At 44.7% G+C, this 18120-nt stretch overlaps 1 protein-coding gene across 10 annotated transcripts in view; it reads right to left on the bottom strand.

The window, feature by feature from the left end:
* The window catches only part of NR1H3 (nuclear receptor subfamily 1 group H member 3), a 30830-nt gene that overhangs the window by 10724 nt on the left and 1986 nt on the right, over positions 1 to 18120 (bottom strand). The window contains exons 1-5 of one of the 10 annotated variants that reach the window (XM_062576436.1): positions 14488 to 14962; positions 12490 to 12671; positions 10103 to 10175; positions 3620 to 3818; positions 746 to 989 (exon numbers count right to left, since the gene is read on the bottom strand). In XM_062576436.1, the coding sequence (XP_062432420.1) occupies positions 746 to 863 (118 nt within the window). In that variant the 5' untranslated portion in view covers positions 864 to 989; positions 3620 to 3818; positions 10103 to 10175; positions 12490 to 12671; positions 14488 to 14962. The other 9 variants (XM_062576435.1, XM_062576438.1, XM_062576442.1 and 6 more) reach the window with 9 other exon arrangements.

Here is an 18120-nt window from a genome sequence, read left to right as displayed (position 1 = left end):
TTTCTGTAGTTAGACAAAGATAAGACATAGAAATAATCTGAGACACATCAAGTACAGAAATGGCATTTCTATAACTTTGCATCTCATTAGGGTCCTTCTTCTTTAGTAGATTCACTATTCAATCATTTTTTCACATTTTGGCATTTTTTTCCCTTGTGCCTTTTATAAGGCATTTACCACTTTTTCTTCTTTTACTGTCCTCAAATCTGCCTTAAGGCCTTTTCTTGGAAGTTTGTCTGAACTGATCTCTCTTCACCTTTGAACAAATTCCTCCATTTCTACTGCATTGACGGATCCTAGTTCAATGTTCAGATCATCTATTCTTCCTAAATCAAGGGCTGGCAATTGTCTAACTGTTTAACAACTGGCTGAATTTATTTGTAATTTCTTCATTAAGTTGCTGATACTATGACAGATGCATTACTTGGGCTTTGTTTTTCTTCCTGTTACTTCTCCAGTGGTGACATATTGAGACTTCTTACAGTTTAAATGTACAGGATTCTTTGTGTCAGCTGCAATTATGACTGTAAAAATCTCGATTTTCTTTCCTGACACTCTTTTAACCTCATTTTTTTGTTGCACGCTGCTCTTGAAGTGTTTCTGGTGCCTGTTGTCTTCTTTTATGCCTGGGTGCCTCAAATGTAGCAGAACTCGCTCTACAATTCTGCTAAATATCGGTTCTGTTTACAGCTGAAAGAAAACAATCCTTTTAGCTTGCATGGATTTAGAAGGAATTTTTCAATACCTGCATGCTCAGGGGGGTTGTCTGAGCCAGGGAAGAGTGAAAGCCCTTCCTCCTCCATCTCAAACACACTTGCCACTCGCTTCCCATGATCCTGTGTGGTGAGCTGAGTGGGACCCATGGAGGCCACGCAGGAAGGGCTCACTACAACCTCATCGCTGCAGCATTGTTACTGACGAGCAAGAGGCTGCAGGCGTCTGCAAGGTCTTTAGCTTCTCCCTGCTACTGAAAGTCAGCAAGGAAACACCTGTGGAGAAAAACATATGCATATGAGGCAAGATATTAACTACTGAGACTATTAACTCCAAAGTCTATTACAAGCCACATTACAAGCAAGCCTCAAGATTTTGTTTCCTTATTTATCAAGAGGGACAATTAACTCTATTTTGTCAAAGTTTATTGACTTGAAACAAAATATTTTAACAAACTATGGCACAAGATAAGCACACCCAGATATAAAACTGTCTGTTTGTTGCCAGAATATTTATCAAAGTTTTCATTACTGCTTACCAGTCCCCCCCAGGAAACTTCAGCCCTAACCTCTCCAAGTGTGCAAGAGGGAAATTCCAGACTTTACAACCGGCAGCCTTTGCTGAAGCTTCCAGTAACAAATTCTTCATTGCTGCCAGTCGTGATAGGTCTCGCAGCATGTACTGTGAGCCCACAGACCATCCTAAAGGTCAATCTTGATACAATGAAAACATGACATTCCCCCATTACTGGCAGCTGTCAAAGCTATGACAAAGAGCAATGATGTATCAAACATGAGGATCACAAATCCTCCCTTGATGTATATCAAGAAATTAAAGCCAACATCACATCCACAGGCAATGACCGTTATGCCACCTTCAGAAAATAGATTTGTCACCAATTATACGAGGATCCCCTTTTCTGGAACCAGAAACTCGCACTAAAATTCATCTCTATTATGTAGCACTAATCCACTACAGAATCTCAATCTGGAAAGTGAATCCAATCACCTTTTTTCCAAAAAATCCTACCTGCCCAAAATAAATGCTTACTAGTTTGACTGTATGGACTGTAGTTAAACTGATTCATGCTGCTAATGTAAACATGCTTGATCTGATTGGACACATTTAAATCAGTTGATCTTAATTCAGTGATTTACCAATGCAAACTAAAGGGAATAACTGATTTAAAAAGCATCTACGTTAAAGGCCTGTACCAGTTTAACTTGACCCATTGAGCTCAGGACTGGAAGCTTGTCACTCTCTGAAAGAGAGAAGGGGACAAAAGGCTGGGCAGCAGCCCCACTACAAAAGCATCATGTGCCCAGGGTTATACATCACACCCCACAGTGCTTACTGGGAAGAGGCAGAAGACCACAGCCCAAGCCTCCTTTTCCCTTCTGTACTTAGACTAGACAGTGCAACTTTTCTGAAAATGCCAAAGGCAAAGAAAAAAGAAATACTTCCACAAACCACCCCCTCACAGTGCTCCAAGAGCAACAGTCATCACGTATAAATACAGTCATACAGTTGAGCCTGCTGGGCTCCTGCCATATCCCATTATACTGTGGCAGATAATAGATGCAGGTGTTAAAATCGCAGGGTGTATTAATTCACATGACCTTTGTGAACACAGCCTCAGACTGGAATATGGACAGTGCCAGGAATTCAGACCCTCTTCCCTTTGGTGCACACAGGCACTGAATCGCTGAAGAACAGACTGTCCAGGATAAATGCGATGGTAACAAATGTGAAAAATCAAACTGGCAGCAAGCAAGAAATTCTAATGTGGAAGACTGCAACCTAACAGGTCTGAATTGCAACAAATTCAGAGAGATTCCCACTTCTCAAAGGAACAGTGTGGATATCAAAACTGACTTTAAAAAAATATCTTCATGGTAAATCCTGCAGCAACTGAAGACCTCAGAGAGGTACAGAGTGACAGCTGGAGATAGGAACTTCAATGAAACCAACTCAAACCTGCTGCTTTTTCTTTATCCCACGTAGGCTCCTTACTGATGCAGATCTCGGATGTCTCTGGGCATGTCTGAGCATGAAACACAAAGCTACACATACTGACTGAGTGCATCTCCACATTCCTTTAAACCACGCAAAAGACTCACTCAGACATTAATTACTCTGAAGAATGAAACACTACCAGCAGTACTGCAGTGCTTTTTCAAAGCACAAGTTTGAATTTCAAGCTGAGAGACTGAATGATGGTGCTCAGGCCCTGCTGCCTCCCAGTCAGTCAGTGACCCAGTCCTATTGCAGCCCAACCACAAGCTGTGATGTATTCTGGAAAGTAAAGAGGGGGAAGGTACAGGCTGATGGGATTTCAAAACTGTCATCCACACACAGCCACAACTGACATTGCAAGAGTGAAACTTGCTGTCAGAAGGACATCTGGAGCCCAAAGAGGAGTTTCTAAGGAAGAGACTACAGACTAGGAAGTGCTATGTCTGACTTGTCTGCAGTTACCAATAGAGAGGTGAATTTAAATATGTGCACACACCCAGGGCATGGAAGGGGTAAGGCATATCAGCCACTATCCTCGTGCTGTGAAATCAACCTACATGTTCCTACTTCATGCACCAGCCTTTAACCTTCCCAAAACAGAATGGAACAGCTCAGAGCAGAGATGACTTGAGGCCTTTCCTAAGACACAGCACTTTTTAGTTTTGCGGATCCAGTAACAGTTTCAGGTTGTGGACAACTGACCTAACTGCAAACAGCAGCAGTTTAGTGCTATGTAAGAAAACTAAACTAGTATTTTCCCCAGAGGCATACACATGAGAGGCTGTATGACTAGACCAGGGGTCAGTTTGCACAGTGATTTAGGAGAGATATTTTCAAATGGACAAAAATCTTGGGTTCTGTATTAACAATCACATTATTAGAGGTTTACCTGTCCCTATTTGCACCACATTTCCAGTTGAAGAGGTAGAAGGATACTGCAAGCTGTATCTGCAAGAGGGAACGCTGTCGTCTTGATATAATCTGCTGTGCTGCCTCTACTGCCTGTCTCAACTCTCACTGTAAGTTTTAGAAACCAGAGCTGGCCAGATGACAAAAGATGGGGCAATCTCTTCTCTCAAATGCAGCATCTAGAACAGAGGAAGCTGGTGAGTAGACAGACTGTAATGAGGAAACAAATATAGATGAAAGGCTGAGGAAAGCAATTCTCAGCCAGCCTTTGTCACTCACATCTCAAATGAGACACTGAGTACTTCTGAAAATTGTTGCCATCAGCTTCTCCCCACTCCTTTTCTTTCCTCCCTCTTCCTTTTCTGAAGCAACTGAACAACCCAGAGATCAACGGTCTCAAGATCAGCACTCTTGCAACAGAAAATACTGTAACAGAGACTCAAGGCAGCAGTCCTGGCTCTTGCAGCTCATGCTAACTGCCCAGAAACCTTCCCCATCTCCTCTAGCAATGGCCTTGTCTCATCCTGTATCCTCTGTTCAGACTCCTATTCCAGCTCCAGCTGAAGCACTTTGCAGCCTGTCTGCATCAGAAGACAGTTTGCATGTGTGTACATGTGTTAACATGACTGTGCTCACGCATCAACATCTCTGTCAATGGCACTGTGCCTTTGTGTACAGGCCTAACAAACTCACAGTCAACGAACAAATGCATCTGAAAAGAAGGGCTGTCCTTCAGCGATACTTAAAGCAGAGAAATTTGCATTTTGGCATCTGAATATGTTCTAGCACACAATACACACAGGAGCATCCAATCTGAACCTACCTCTGAAAGCTGGGGTTAAAACATTGCATAAGTGTCTCCACTGAAATCTAAACACACAACGTGCATACAAGTGATGCTGCTTCATGTAACAAAAACTGACTGCAGATCTAAATGCCTGAGAAGAAAATGGGTTGAAGGACTGACATATCACATGACCCTAGGGCACTAGCAAAGAATAAAGCATGCTCAGGATACATCACCATTCCAATTCTTTCATAAGGACTGACTGGTATTTTGTGACTCAGTGCTCTTCCCTACACCTTATAAGGCACAGTAACCAGAATATTTTCACAAACTTCCCCCAAGAACTCAGTTCTACACTGCAGTTGTTTCAGAGAAACAAAAGGTTACTCCCAGCTCATGTGGGTTCATTCCTTCTTCTTGCACCCTGCATCATCACATTTCTCAGGAAATGCTGAAGATACTAGTGTTAGAGGGTGAAAGTATGAAAATGATAGGCTTTAATTATGCTAAGGTCAAAAAAAACACCTGTATCTTTCAGGGCAGAAAAATAAGCCTATGTAAATATGTCACTTAGGAAAAAAAATGAGATTGCATGTGAAAACAGTTAAAACTTGTGAGAAAATATAATCAGCTCCAGAGTGTCAATGAGAGGGACAAAACATGAAAACACAAGGTGTGCAAGGACATAAACAGTAATTTCAATCTGTATGTTTACTAAAAAAGGAAGAAAAAAAACCTGCTCTGTAACTCTCAAGGAACAGACTAGCTCTGTGTATGGAGGGATTTATGGCTGGGGCACAGAAGTGCAGAGACCCTGTTTGGAATCACATAATCCATTTTAATCTCTCAGAAGCATAAAGACTTCCACAAGCCACTATCAGTCTCAAGCTGACAAAAAAAAGTTGCAGCCTCCTGTTTGCTTTCATTCTCTGCTATCAAACTAAGCTTCAACTGACCACAACCAGTTGCCTAAGCACACAGGGCTGGCCTGTGAGCCTCACAAGCTGTTACCACCTCCCCCAACCATGCTGAAGAGTCCTGCCAGTCACCTCTGACTCTGCAGCCTGCTCCTCGGGAATAGGCAGCCGTGTTTTGGTCTCTTGCCTCCAAATTAAGGGTCCTGCTCCCACTTCTGCCTCTCTAGCTGTGAGTTTTAGAGCTCCCCTCCTCCTACCCTGGCCCTTATTCCCACTGCTGGCCATCTCCCACACTACACGTGACACTGCTGAGTTTTGACATGGTCTTTGCCCATGCTTCTACCTCTTCCTTTGGACTGCTGCCTCCCTGAGCTTGCCTGGCTTCTCACTGCAGCATCCAACTTTTATTGTGAAGACTACTTTTGGCTGTGCCTTGGCTTTTGCTTGGCCTCAAAACACAGTATGACATCTACTCTGCTCAGGTGTGGATGCTATGGCAGTGGTCAGAGAACAGCAGTAAAAGTGACTAACAACAGAACAGGCTAAAAGAAGTGTGTGTGACTTGGTTGAAAGCATACAGGGAAGAGAAGCAGGAAGGCATAAAAATGGTGTACAAAGAGAGGGAAGGTGTTATTCTGAAAGACAGTACAACTAAGAGAAAGAAAGAAACTGAGCAGGGGAAAGTCAGGCCATTACAGAAAAACACCCTGATGGTGAGCTCTGGGAGACTGGGCAGCAGCCTCTGTAATTTTCCTTCCAAAATCAGACTTACACTACAACAAAGGTGCAAAGAAGTCTGCAGACATTTATGAATCTGAAGCTGGTATGACTAAGATACTCTTGACAAATGGAGACTATGCTATTACAAATGAATAACAACAGCAACAGAAATTCCAAGTCAGCTCCATTCTACCCCAGGCAAGGACAGAAGTTTCTCTCTGCTGTAGATCAGTTAGCAAAGTGAGTTATGGTCATAAGGCACAACTGTATTACATGAAACAGAATAAAATAATCCAGGGCAGAATCAGCCAAAGAGTATTTGCTTTGCACCACATCAAAAAGCAGACTCATTCCTTGTCTGTGATCACAGCATAGGATTTGTTTCCTTTCTAGAAAGCCTGCGGATATCCCTCTGTTTTGGGAACAGTCCATTCCAGATTGCCTATCAGATGAAGACAGAAAGTGCTGACTCCAATCCCACCAAAGAACCTATAAGCTCTGCAAAGGAACTCCTTACTCCAATAGGAACTGTTTTGCAAAAAGAAATTGCTTCTTCTGTTCACATGCCTCATCCAGCAGCAAATTCTCCCTCTCCTCTCAGTTATCTATCTCTGACAAAGGCTGAGGTTTTGCCTTTGCCCTCGTCTCTTGATTTCTGCCTGATCAAAGGGTGCCGTGGCAATTCAAGGAGCAAGGGGAAAAGGGAGTATGCATGTGACTGCTTTCAGGGCACGTAAGATCCTGAAATGGGCTGTGCCTTTCTGTTTCCTCCCTCCCTCTCTCTGGACTGCCAGATGTCCTTGGTCCTGCAACTGAAAGGAGGAGAAAGGAGAAGAGGTTACTAGAGTTCACTCACACTGCACACAGGGCTCCCTCTGCCTCTTTTCCTGTTTGCATGGAAGTATCAGTCCCTTTGACAAAGGGAGGGAGGGAGAACAGAATGTAAAAGAGGACAGACTTCTTACCAGTTAATTAATTAAGAACGAATGAATAAAAGGTGAGGCCCAGACTGAGGTGGTCACCTTTTCGACACGAAATTCCTCTAAAAGCCATCAACACAAGGTCTTCTGGACTTGGGAGGGCAGCACAAGCCAGGCCTGGGTAACAAGTCTCTCCTACTTTCCCTAGGCTTTCTACTGCACTGTCACCTCAGTTTTTGCTCTAGGTTAGCTGGAGGCTCAAACCACCTCAGGAACAAAAAAAACTAAGGCATGCTCTGGGATATAGTAAGGAAGATGTTATGACAATAGCATCGCCCGTCCACCCTCCAAGGTATCTTATAGAACGACAAATCATCCTTCATCATCTCTGTCCAGCAAATTCAGCTGAGAAGCCAGAGCCCTGACATGGGGAACAGACAGAGCTCAACAACTTCTGAGCAACACCGACTCCTGCAGCACCTGTGGGGAAGAGTATGAGCAGAACTTGCCATTTGTAGCTGAAACGCAGTAATCTCTAACATTTAGCTCTGAATCTAGCTCATTACTAGCTCGACACTGCTATCAGCACCAACCTTTGGATGGCAGGAAGCACAACTGGGGCTCTGAACAGGAAAAATCCTGTCTGTGCTCCTCCCAGGAAGATGAAACACACAGAGCAGAGCAGCTGCCCTTTCCTCCTAACAGAGAGGCAAAGGGCAGCTCAGCACAGCTCCACGGGAAGAAGGTGAGAGGAGGGGAACCAGTCTGGAGCCTTGTCTATAGAAGAGTATGTTTGTTAGCATTAGCTGTAATAGCAAACTCTCCCTACAGGAACACACTGCACAATGGCAACAGCATTCTTTCACCTGAACCACTCACATAATTTGGGGAAATTAAGCTATCTGACCAGTAAAACTTCTTTATTTTTTTCCTTTGCACATCTAACTGTATCTATGCAAAGGTGGTTTTGGTTTGTTTTTTTTTTCCCTATGGCACCCCTGCTGGCCGATGGTGCAATGCTTTCACGCTCCTAACCACACTGCCAGATCAAAAAAACACCCACATATGAAAAAACTTTCAAGTAATCTAGAAAAATCTCTGCTGTGGAATAATCTACTAATCAGTTAAGACCCTAGCCTGCAAAAATGAAGTTAAGATGTTCACTAGTCCTGCTGCTGATCTGCCCTTACATATCCTAAGTACAGTGACAGCTCATCACATCCTACTTTAAAGCTGAAAGTGAGAACTGACTCCACCTTAGCTTCCTTATAAATGCCACTGTATGGCAGCACAGAAAACATGCCCGGAGAAGCTGTTTCTTTCTAGTTTTTTTTCCTCTAGCTTCATTCAGTCATCAGTACCTTGTACTACATGATTATACATAGCTGGCCAAAATGCAACAGCCAGCCATCCTTCTCAATAACTATATTAAGACCCAGAGTTTCCTTAGTTTTCTCAGAGAGCACAGATGAAAAGAGACAGGAAATACCCATCAGCGTCATCTATACAGGAGGTAATGGTAGTAACTGGCAAGGGACAAAAAGGCTGTTTTTAAGATGAGGCTTTCACAGAAGTCGGTGAAGTCTCTCCCTTCAATCACTGTGAAGAACCATGGGCACAGAATACAAGGAAACCCTATCTCAGATCCTACATTCCTTCTTTACGGCCCTCAGCCCTACAGATGTTACATCCTGGCTTCAAGGAATACAAGCCTGACTCGTGGTGGACTGGACGGCTATCCAAAGTAACATCCTGACAGGGAAGATGCCAGGGAAAAGGGCCAAACCCTGTCCCTGGCCAACAGGGGAATCCACTATATTATACCTACAGAAATAGCACTGCAGGTTTTTGTCCTGCATGGCTCTATGTGGAAAACAGTAAAACTACATAATAATACGAACTACTGTTTACCTGATGGCCTCCTTAGAAATAGTTTAACCTCCACTAAACTCTACAAAGTTAGGGAATAAAATTTCATGACCTGTGCCTATGCCAGCCAAGTGCTTTCAGCAGGTAGCAAACATGAAAAAAAAAATCTGCTCAGCTCTCCAGATTGTCTCAGTCTCCCTGTTCAACACTGGCATCACAAACTGCTGTGGACTCCTCTGAGCAGGAGCACAGCCCAGTTCACTGTCAGTATCCAACTACTAATAAAAGAGAGAACAGTAATAAGAAATAGCAGTGTCCGTGGGTTTGAGTTTTTTAAAAAAAAACAGGGAGACATGAGGTCAAAGGACAGGTAGCATCCCCAAAGCTGTGAGATGAATCACAGAGTCAGAAGGAGAACTTAGAAGTCCTCGGCTCCTAGATCCTCATCTAGACCACCTTCTCTTTTGAACTGGTCTCCTCCCATCTTCTAGCATCTATGAAATAAAAGAGCATGTAGAACAGGAGGCAAAAGAGGAAAGAGTAAAATAAAGGAGAGGACAGGGCTGTTTACTCATTTTTCTGATCCTCTTATCCTCCTACCCAAAAGTACTTTTATCAGTACGCTGCTTATCACCATAACTGAAACAGGGTTGTTTCTGGGAAACAGCCTTTTTATAATGGATCTACATAGCACTTAGTATCCAAGCACCATCCCACCTAAAATCATCAATCAAAACAAATACTATTGCTCACAGGCAAGAGAGAAATTCAGTACTGGATTGCAAAACAGGCAGGAAACTCATTAAGATTCCCTTAAGGGCAGTAGGGGAAAAGTACCAATTCCCATTCATAGAAAGATCATCCCTAGATGTAGCACAGAGGTTACAAAGAAATGACAATACTGCAGAAATACCTACATAAAGAATAAATCAGATTGATACTGGACATGGGTTTTAAATTGCTTCAAAGAAAATAAGCCCAACTTGTCCACATTTTAGTCTATTCCTCACACATCCACTACCTGAAACTTATTTTGGCAGGTTTCATTAACACTGCTCATAGAGCAATCGGAGAAGCAATGATTCCCATCCTGCAGCAGTGGAATTATGTATCCAAAACTAGGAGAGCAAGAAGATTGCAGGAGAGCAAGAAGAGAGATTAGAAGCATTGCCAGGAAACAAGACTAGCATAGCAGTAGGGTACGGGTCAGAAGAAAAGACTACCAAGAGCTCCGTGCAAGGTAAACTTACCCTGCTTTTGACTTTACTGCTCTGGATTCTGGCCTGCATGGTCTGTCCATTTCTGCTCTGGGGGTCATTCCAACTAAAAAACATTTAAAAGGTACAATAACAGAAGAACAAGGAGGGGGGATTTTTTTTGGTTTTGTGTAAATCAACACAATGAAAGCCAGGAGGGGAGGGTTAAAGGTCTGAGAATGAGAGAAAGAGGATCTGTGTGACAGGAAGGGAGCATGTGAGAGGGCGTGTGACAGTCTGTGCAGCAGAATGTGCGTGTGCAGAGCTCATTCCCTCCAAGGCTCTAGTCCAAGTGTGGAGCTGAACTTTCTGCAGACTTTGTCCTGCCAAGTCATGTTCCCTTCTCACACTGCCTGACATCACCACAAATGCTCAGCTGGAAAACAGTCCAGAGCCAGACAGAGTCCACTGCTCAAACGCCAGCCAGTGAAATGGCTGCACTCACGGCACACCCACCAGATGGGAAAGCAGAGCCTCCAACTCCCACAGGTTATCTCCAAGCACCCAGGACACCTCACCCTTATCTATCCAGAAAAGGGCTCCCACGAGGCACAAAGAGATCTAAGGTGCTAACAGACAAATGCTTTTTTGCATTTGCATCTGCAAACAGCACAGTCGAGAACAGATTAGGAAAGTCTGCACAAAAGCTCTAACAGAAGAAAAAAAAACAGTTACGAGATTTCCAAGGTTTGTCATAAGCAACATACTGCTAGGAACCCGGTCCCTTCCCAACTCCTGAGCAATCTTGCCACAAGGAGAAGGAAACCAGTAGCAGAATTCATACATGATCCACAGAAGAATCATGAGCCAACAGTTCTGCAAAGACTAATGCTCTGGCAAGGTCTGTATGAAGCAAGTAGGAGTTGTAAAACGTTATACTGTCAGAGAGCTCGGCACCCGACTTCTCAGAATTAACTGCAAACACAAGATCAGTGCTGGAAAATGTGAGCACATGCATGACTGTGTGGGCAGGCAGTGGAGATAAGCCAACAGGTATCTGGATTTCCTATTCTGATCCTTGTATCAAGGGAGAAGGGTGAGGATGGCCTGCTGCTTCTGGGACACTGCAAAAGGCACCACCCAGAGCAAGTATCATGGAGTACCAGTTGGAGACAACTAAAACAAGGGAGGACAAAGTCTTCAGGGTCGCTTATTGTATTCTGCTGAGCCTTCATCCCCAACCTGCTGCAAGTAGTAGCATGACAAGAGTACCCTCAAAGTGCAGGTAAGTGGGGGAGCAATTCATGTTTTCCTTAAGCAAAGTTTTTTTGGTTTTCTCCGCTCATGGTCTATTTCTAGGAGAACAAATAGCAACTTGGCAATTTTCTGGAGAGCAAGGGAAATTTTTTCTACAGTCCCAGAAAACCCAGGAAAGTTATCCTCCTCTTCTCAGAGGCACTTAAATAACAGGAACTACATTATATGATTCAAGCTCATCGCTATTTTCTATTTTAAAACACTCCTCCCAACAAGGAGGAGTTTTGCTGAGGAAGGGGATCTGGCATCTTCCTTAAAGATCTAGCAGTGCAGCTTTGCCCATCAGTGTGCCATATGGGCAAGCCCCCAAATCACAGCCTTAGGGCTTCCTATCCAGACCCTGCAGATGCCCAAGTCTGTGTCCCTCACCTGTTATAAAGGCAGAAGCTATCTGCTTGACTTCCTCCTGGCCCTTTCACAGAGACCAAAATATTATTCCTCCCCTACAGACAATGGCCAAGGGTGGAAAGCGGTCAACCAGCAGAAGACTGAAATCACAGAGTTTGTATTTGAAGGGAGGACAACAGCTTCTTTCGCTCTCCAACCACACAGTCACATAAGATGCCCGGCCTCGCTGGCAGTACTCGTGCGAGCTGAGGCATACTGGCCACAGGATAGCGTGAGGGTGAGCATGTACGTGCTCACACATGTGCACGTGCACACACATGTCAAGGCAAGCACAATCACAGCAAGTCTCCAAGACTGTTCCAGTACAACTTCACAAGCCCACAAACACTTGTACATGGGTGCCTGCAGGCAGATGCTCCAAAAGCCGCTGCGTGTGCACATCTGCCAGGCTGCCTTTGTAAAACAGTAAAACTCGCTTGCAGAGTACGCAGACTCCTGTTGGGGCTGGCACATTTCCGCACATATGTCCCTGGCTACACAGATACAGTATGGAGCCATTTCTGAAGCCTGCCTCATTTCACAAGCACCTTAAATAGTCTATTTAAATTCTAAATGTTTTTATTTAAATAGGATTTTTACACACTTCAAAGTTACCCTCACTAAACTTATTTTCTAAGGCAATTTATGGCAGGGCCTAAAATGATTGTTTAAATAAACAAACAAAAATCCCTATCCAAGTATTACATGGTTGCTGGGGAATGTTTAAAGAACATAACTGCTAAACTCAAGGAAGTCATGAATCCATGGAATCAGAATTCATTGAAATATTAATCACATCTCTCTTAATAGGGCAGAAAGACTAGTTTCTTCAGTTCAATTATTTAGTTCGGTTCGCTTGAAGTTGAAAGTTGAAAAAAAGACAGAATGTTGTGCGGGGGATTTGTTTCTCTCTTCCCATCTATGAAGAAAAAACAAGACAAGCAAGGATGAGTTATGCTTATTCGAAGATCTGGAAGGACATGATGACCAAAAACAATCCGTTCATTTTGTTAAGTACAGATAACACTGCCTGGTTAAAATAAATCAATTAGTTTTAATGGCACACTCTCCAGTGCACATATTTTCTCTTACATAGCTAGTGCTTTATCATAGTTCAACTATAAAAAGTGATTTTTGCAAATCTGTAATTTGACTTTTTATTTAAATGCAGCTTTGCACCAGTCAAAGAAAATATTATTCATCTGGTAAATATAAATGACCATTTTCTAATGTAAACTTTTATTGTGATAAAATAGCAGAAATAAATGTAAGTAGATACACTGTATCATCCTTTTTAGCAAGAAGTAGTAATGAATTAACCTAACCAATTAGAAACCTTGCTCTCAGGAAAATATCAAATGCAAAACAAGGCTTAAAGAATCATTTAAATCACCTATTTTAATCATGATTTAAATCAGCAAGTGGGAAGTCTTGATTTAAACCAATTAACCATGTCTGTTTCATAGTCGTGCTAGGATCTACCAGCCAAGACTGCTCCTCTTTCTTGAGGAAGAGGCAGGATATAACTTCTATAACTTCTTCCAGCTCATTTCAAGAAGTACATTTCCCATTATTTTTTAAAAACCTTAAAACAAACTAGAAGACCTTACACGCTGGGAAACACCTACTCTCTTGTCAATCATCTGGTTTAGCAATCAGTCTGCCACTCGCCTAATATCTTTTATTTACATCCTAGAGAGGTTTCTACATGTATATAACACAACTTGTCTCTGCAGCAGAGTTTTGAAATCCCTTCAATTCTCTCATCCTGTGAGATAGTTTTCCTACATAATCCTGTGGACACCAGTTACGGCCTGTTCAAAATGAGAAATAGATTTCTAGTTCTCTGACACTGTTCTCTTCTTCTCTCCATTAACTTCTACTTCTCACTAAATAAACATTTCCCCTTAAACATGCTGGGAAGTTTGGGCCCTACCCTTCTCTGTACACTGTCTTAGTTAGCCTTTGCCCTCCCCAAATAGGACACTTAAAGCTTGACAGTGTATATACATTAACTCACTTTTTAAGCTTGATTTCTGTATCTTATTACCTTAAGATTTTCTTTATGATGTTCAAAAAAAACCAAGTAATTTTGTCTTACAGGAAATTTCCTATGCTCCACAAAAAAAAAAGTATGTTGTCTGAAGCAGGAAGTCATAGATCAAAACCTGCAAAACCAGTGCTAAACCAACCCATCTCAGTTTTAATAGAAAAATCCATAAGATCTGCCGTAACATGGATGGCCTCTTCTGATTTAAGTGTTATTCCTATCTGTCAAACCAACATTTACTGCAAATACAGCTTCTAACTGCAATAAACACATTGAACTTGGTTATTAAATCACTCTTCTGTTAATGTATAATATTAGACCTAACATTTTCAACCTGTTTGCAGCCTACATGTAGACCTATACCTCACAGCAGGAAGTATTCACACGAGTTCCCTCCTAAGATGAGGTTCCTTCCAACTGAGACAATTTCCACAGCAAAGAGACTGTCATTCTGCATTCCAAATTATTACACTGTGAGGAAAAGAAAGTACTATATTCTACTGCAGGCAAGCAGAACCATTTCCCCCAACAAAACAAAATGATCTTTGAACGTCAGGTTTCATTTCAGTTCTGAAACACACATTTATCTTCAAGATAGTCAGATCTGTGAACTTTATTACTTAGAGGGGAAAAAAGAATTACATAAAATCAGATAAGCTTTCCTATCGACAACGCAAAGACCTACAGATCTGTTGCAATGAAACTTTCACAGCAGCTACAGAGCAGAAAGCAGGATCCTTCTTCAACTCATTCAAAGCACATTATATTCTACATTCTTCCCTGGACAAATGGGAAGATGATCTGTGAAAAACAGCAACAGTTAGAGACCCCAAATGCAGTATTTCAAATTTTTAAAAATGTCAGTCTTGATAAGTGTACAATCACAAACCAGATCTAACTACAAGAGACATGACTTTTGTGGTCTAAGATCATCACCACTTCTAAAGATTGGATCTAATATTTAAAAAACAACAGCAACAAAACACATTCATTCTGTTTACCAGAGAACGAGTGCTCTGACAATTATGAGGACTATTCCCAGAGAAAATATCTTGCTTTGAAAAGACATCTGAAGAGAAATAATAGTAATCAAATGCACTCTGATGTGCTGGAAACATGATTCTTCCTACATATGTGCTATGAGGATAAGACAGCAAACTCGTGTTCCTTACTTCTGCAGCTGCATGCTGATTCTTCTGCGTACCATCTGCCTCCTCGTTGCACAGCCAGCTGGTAGGGCGAACATGCTGACAAGGCCCAGAGAGCTGCTGCAGCAGTAACTGGAATGGCAGTAACCCAAGGCAAACGGCCAGGACATGGCAATTCAGTGATAAAGCTTCCTGCCTTCCCCCCCCCCCCACTCCTTTTTTTTTAAAAAAAAAAAAAAAAGGTTAGGCTACAGAACATATAGTTCCCTGCTACAGTACTTCTCCTCGCATCCATTCAGAGTATGAGCAGCTGTAGGTTACCTCAGGCAGCTACAGAGGTCCTGAACAATTCCAGAACGTCCCATATTTTGCCTTACTAGAGGCTCTCGTTTGGTTTTATTGCCCTTTTTCCAGGAGTGAGGCTGGGTGATGTTTTATCCCCTACTTTCCTTTTCCAACAGTCAGCCTTCCTCTGTGAAGAGTGATGCATGTGTATAAGCAGATATGATAAAGAAGTATCACTGAACTCAATACTATACTTCAAAAATGGAAAACCTCAGAAGTCACACAGACTGTCTGCTCTGCAAGTTTTCCAATAGCAGGAGTCTTCTGGTAAACGTGCTATTGGTGCCATAGTACAGAAGTGCAGCAAGGCCACGTTCCAGCTGGTCCTAGCACAATCTGTGTTGTGCCCAGTGCCTTCTTTCCACAACCCAAAGGAAACAAGAGTTGAGCTCAGTGATACTTAACTGAAATCTTCAAAACAGAGTTGTTTCCCTCATGGGAATGGAATAGAATTTTTCTGTTCCTACTTTGACAGAAGGTTTATGTCTTGATTAAGATGCCCTTATCCCACAGGCCAAGCTCACCAATCACTAAAGGAAGTAAAAGACAGCTCTTTCCTTTTTCTTCCATCTTTCCTCAAATACAGACTTCTCCCTAACACCTGGGAGATACTCCAAATACCTCAGGAAGTGCCCACAGCTTTGCTGCTCAATATTCCCTATATACAATCATAATCTGCAGTTCTACCCAGAAAATGTCTGACACAGAAGTGAGCCAAATGGTTAGTCAGCAATGTGACTCAGTATTGAAGACTCCCTCAAAAAAAACCTTGGAGGGGAGGTCAGGGGGGGACTGATAGAAATTCTTTTAAAAGGGGGGGGAAAAAAAGAAGGAGGAGGAGGAGAAGAAGAAATGACATGGGACAAAGTATTTCTCTCCTGCCTGCGATCCAAGGTTTGCTTCTGCCTCATAACGAAAAACCTGTTGTGGTAGATCTGTGGACCTTAGCACAATGAATGGTAAGTCAAATACAAAAAGTCATCACCTTCCAGCACCAATGTAAGCAAAAGTTATCTTTTTACAGCACCGTGTAACTGACAGCTGTGCAGATAAGTTTGTGTCCCAGAAAGCTCACAATCTAGGTTGACAGGATGTAACAGGTGAATGAGACAGAAATGCAGAGCTGAGAGGAGACCAGGAGGGAAGAGGAAAGCTGACAAGTTACCCGGCACCAGGACCACCCCCCACTCCGTACCTGCAGCACCTCGGGCCACGGCAGGCAGATTTGGCGCTCTCAGCGCGCACTAGGAGACAGGAGGAACCGATACGCCCTCCTCACACCAGCCCGCTTCGCCTCGCTCGACTCCCCCACCCGCTGTTTCTACCCGTTCTCGCTCTCTCCTCGCCACAGAGACCCTTCTAACCGTGTGACAGCGTAACACCGACCGTCTTCATCTCCACAGTTCCTGTTGCCTGGGAAAAACCCCAAACCAAAACAAACCGAACCAAGAGAACCCACACGCGCTCCGCGCCGCACTCAGGCCGGGGACGCGGCCGCGGTCACCCGGCGCAGGACCAGCGGGCGCTCGGGGCGGCCGCTCCCGTCGCTTCGCAGCCCCGCGGAGCCCGGCGGGCGGGGGTGGGGAGGGTGGCCCGGGCCCGAGAGCGGCGGCTGGAAACCGGGAGCGTTTCCTCCCCGGGCCGCCCCGAACCGCGGGCACGTGAAGCGGCGGCCTGGCCCCGCCGCCGCCGGGCCGCGGCTCCCCGGGCCCGCCCGCCCGGCAGAGCCCGCGCAGAGGGAAGTTACCGGCGCGGCGCGCAGCTCCTCGGCGGCCCCGGCGACGAGCGAGCGGCCGCCGCCGCCCCGCGGCGCGCAGCGGTGCCCGAGCCGGCGGCGGCGGCGGCAGGGGCGGCCGGCGGCAGGCGCGGCGCTGTTTCCTCCGGGGCGCCGCGGCGGAGGCGCAGTGATGTAATGCGCCAGCGGCCCGGTCACATGCTGCCGCCGCCGCCCGCCCCGCCCCGGCTCCCCGCCGGCCCGGCCCGGCCCCCGCGGCGGGGGGGGGCAGGCGGCAGCGCCTCCCGGACACGCCGCCGCCGGCCATTTCGCGGCCGGGCCGCCGCGGCGGCCCCGAGGCGCCGGCAGCGAACCCCCCCCCCCCCAACCGCATTCGCCTCTGCGGCCGCGGCCGGGGGGACGCGCCGGGGGAGGGAGGGGTGGCGTGTGTCCCCCCCCCGGCCACCTCCAGGTGCCGCTAAAATTGCCTTTAAAGCCCACCTGAAGGGCGCAGTCCCCTGCAGGCGCTCGCCGGAGCCACGGCATGGCTTTCCCTCGGATTCACGCCGGTTCCGAGCTGCTAATTAAACCAAACAGCAAGTTTTGATATGCTCGTCCGTGCCGCCTTAAGCTGAATTCAAACCCCCATTTTAAACACCCCATTTGGCTCCTGCAGGTGAGGCCTCCGAGCCCGTCGCCGGAGGATGGGGAGGCCCCGCTGGCGCACACTCAGCCTCGGCTGCCTCCCCTCTCAAATAACCATGACTCCTTCCCCCAGCGAGTTAAAAAGCAGCAGGAGATGACCCATAATTAAGGTTACGGCCAATCCTTTCTTTTGCGCATCAGTTTTAGCTTAGAAAGCTGGTCTGACATGAAAATTACCAGTTATACTCTCAAAGCAAAATTAAACAAAAACTGCTTTTAAATTATAGGTTGCTAAGCCTATTACACGCAGTTCAGATTTGGGCTGTTGTCTGAAGCTTGTTTGTGCCCCAGTGCAACTCAAAGTTCTGTTTTATCACAAATTAGTATCACTTTTCCACCAATAATCTCAAATCAGAAAAGTGAACAAAAATTAACAGAAAAAAAAAATAAAGTAGAAGTCAACAGC

This window comes from Rhea pennata, chromosome 5 (genome assembly GCF_028389875.1).
Source record: "Rhea pennata isolate bPtePen1 chromosome 5, bPtePen1.pri, whole genome shotgun sequence".
NCBI lineage: Eukaryota > Metazoa > Chordata > Aves > Rheiformes > Rheidae > Rhea > Rhea pennata.
This window is presented reverse-complemented; position numbering and strand designations above follow the sequence as displayed.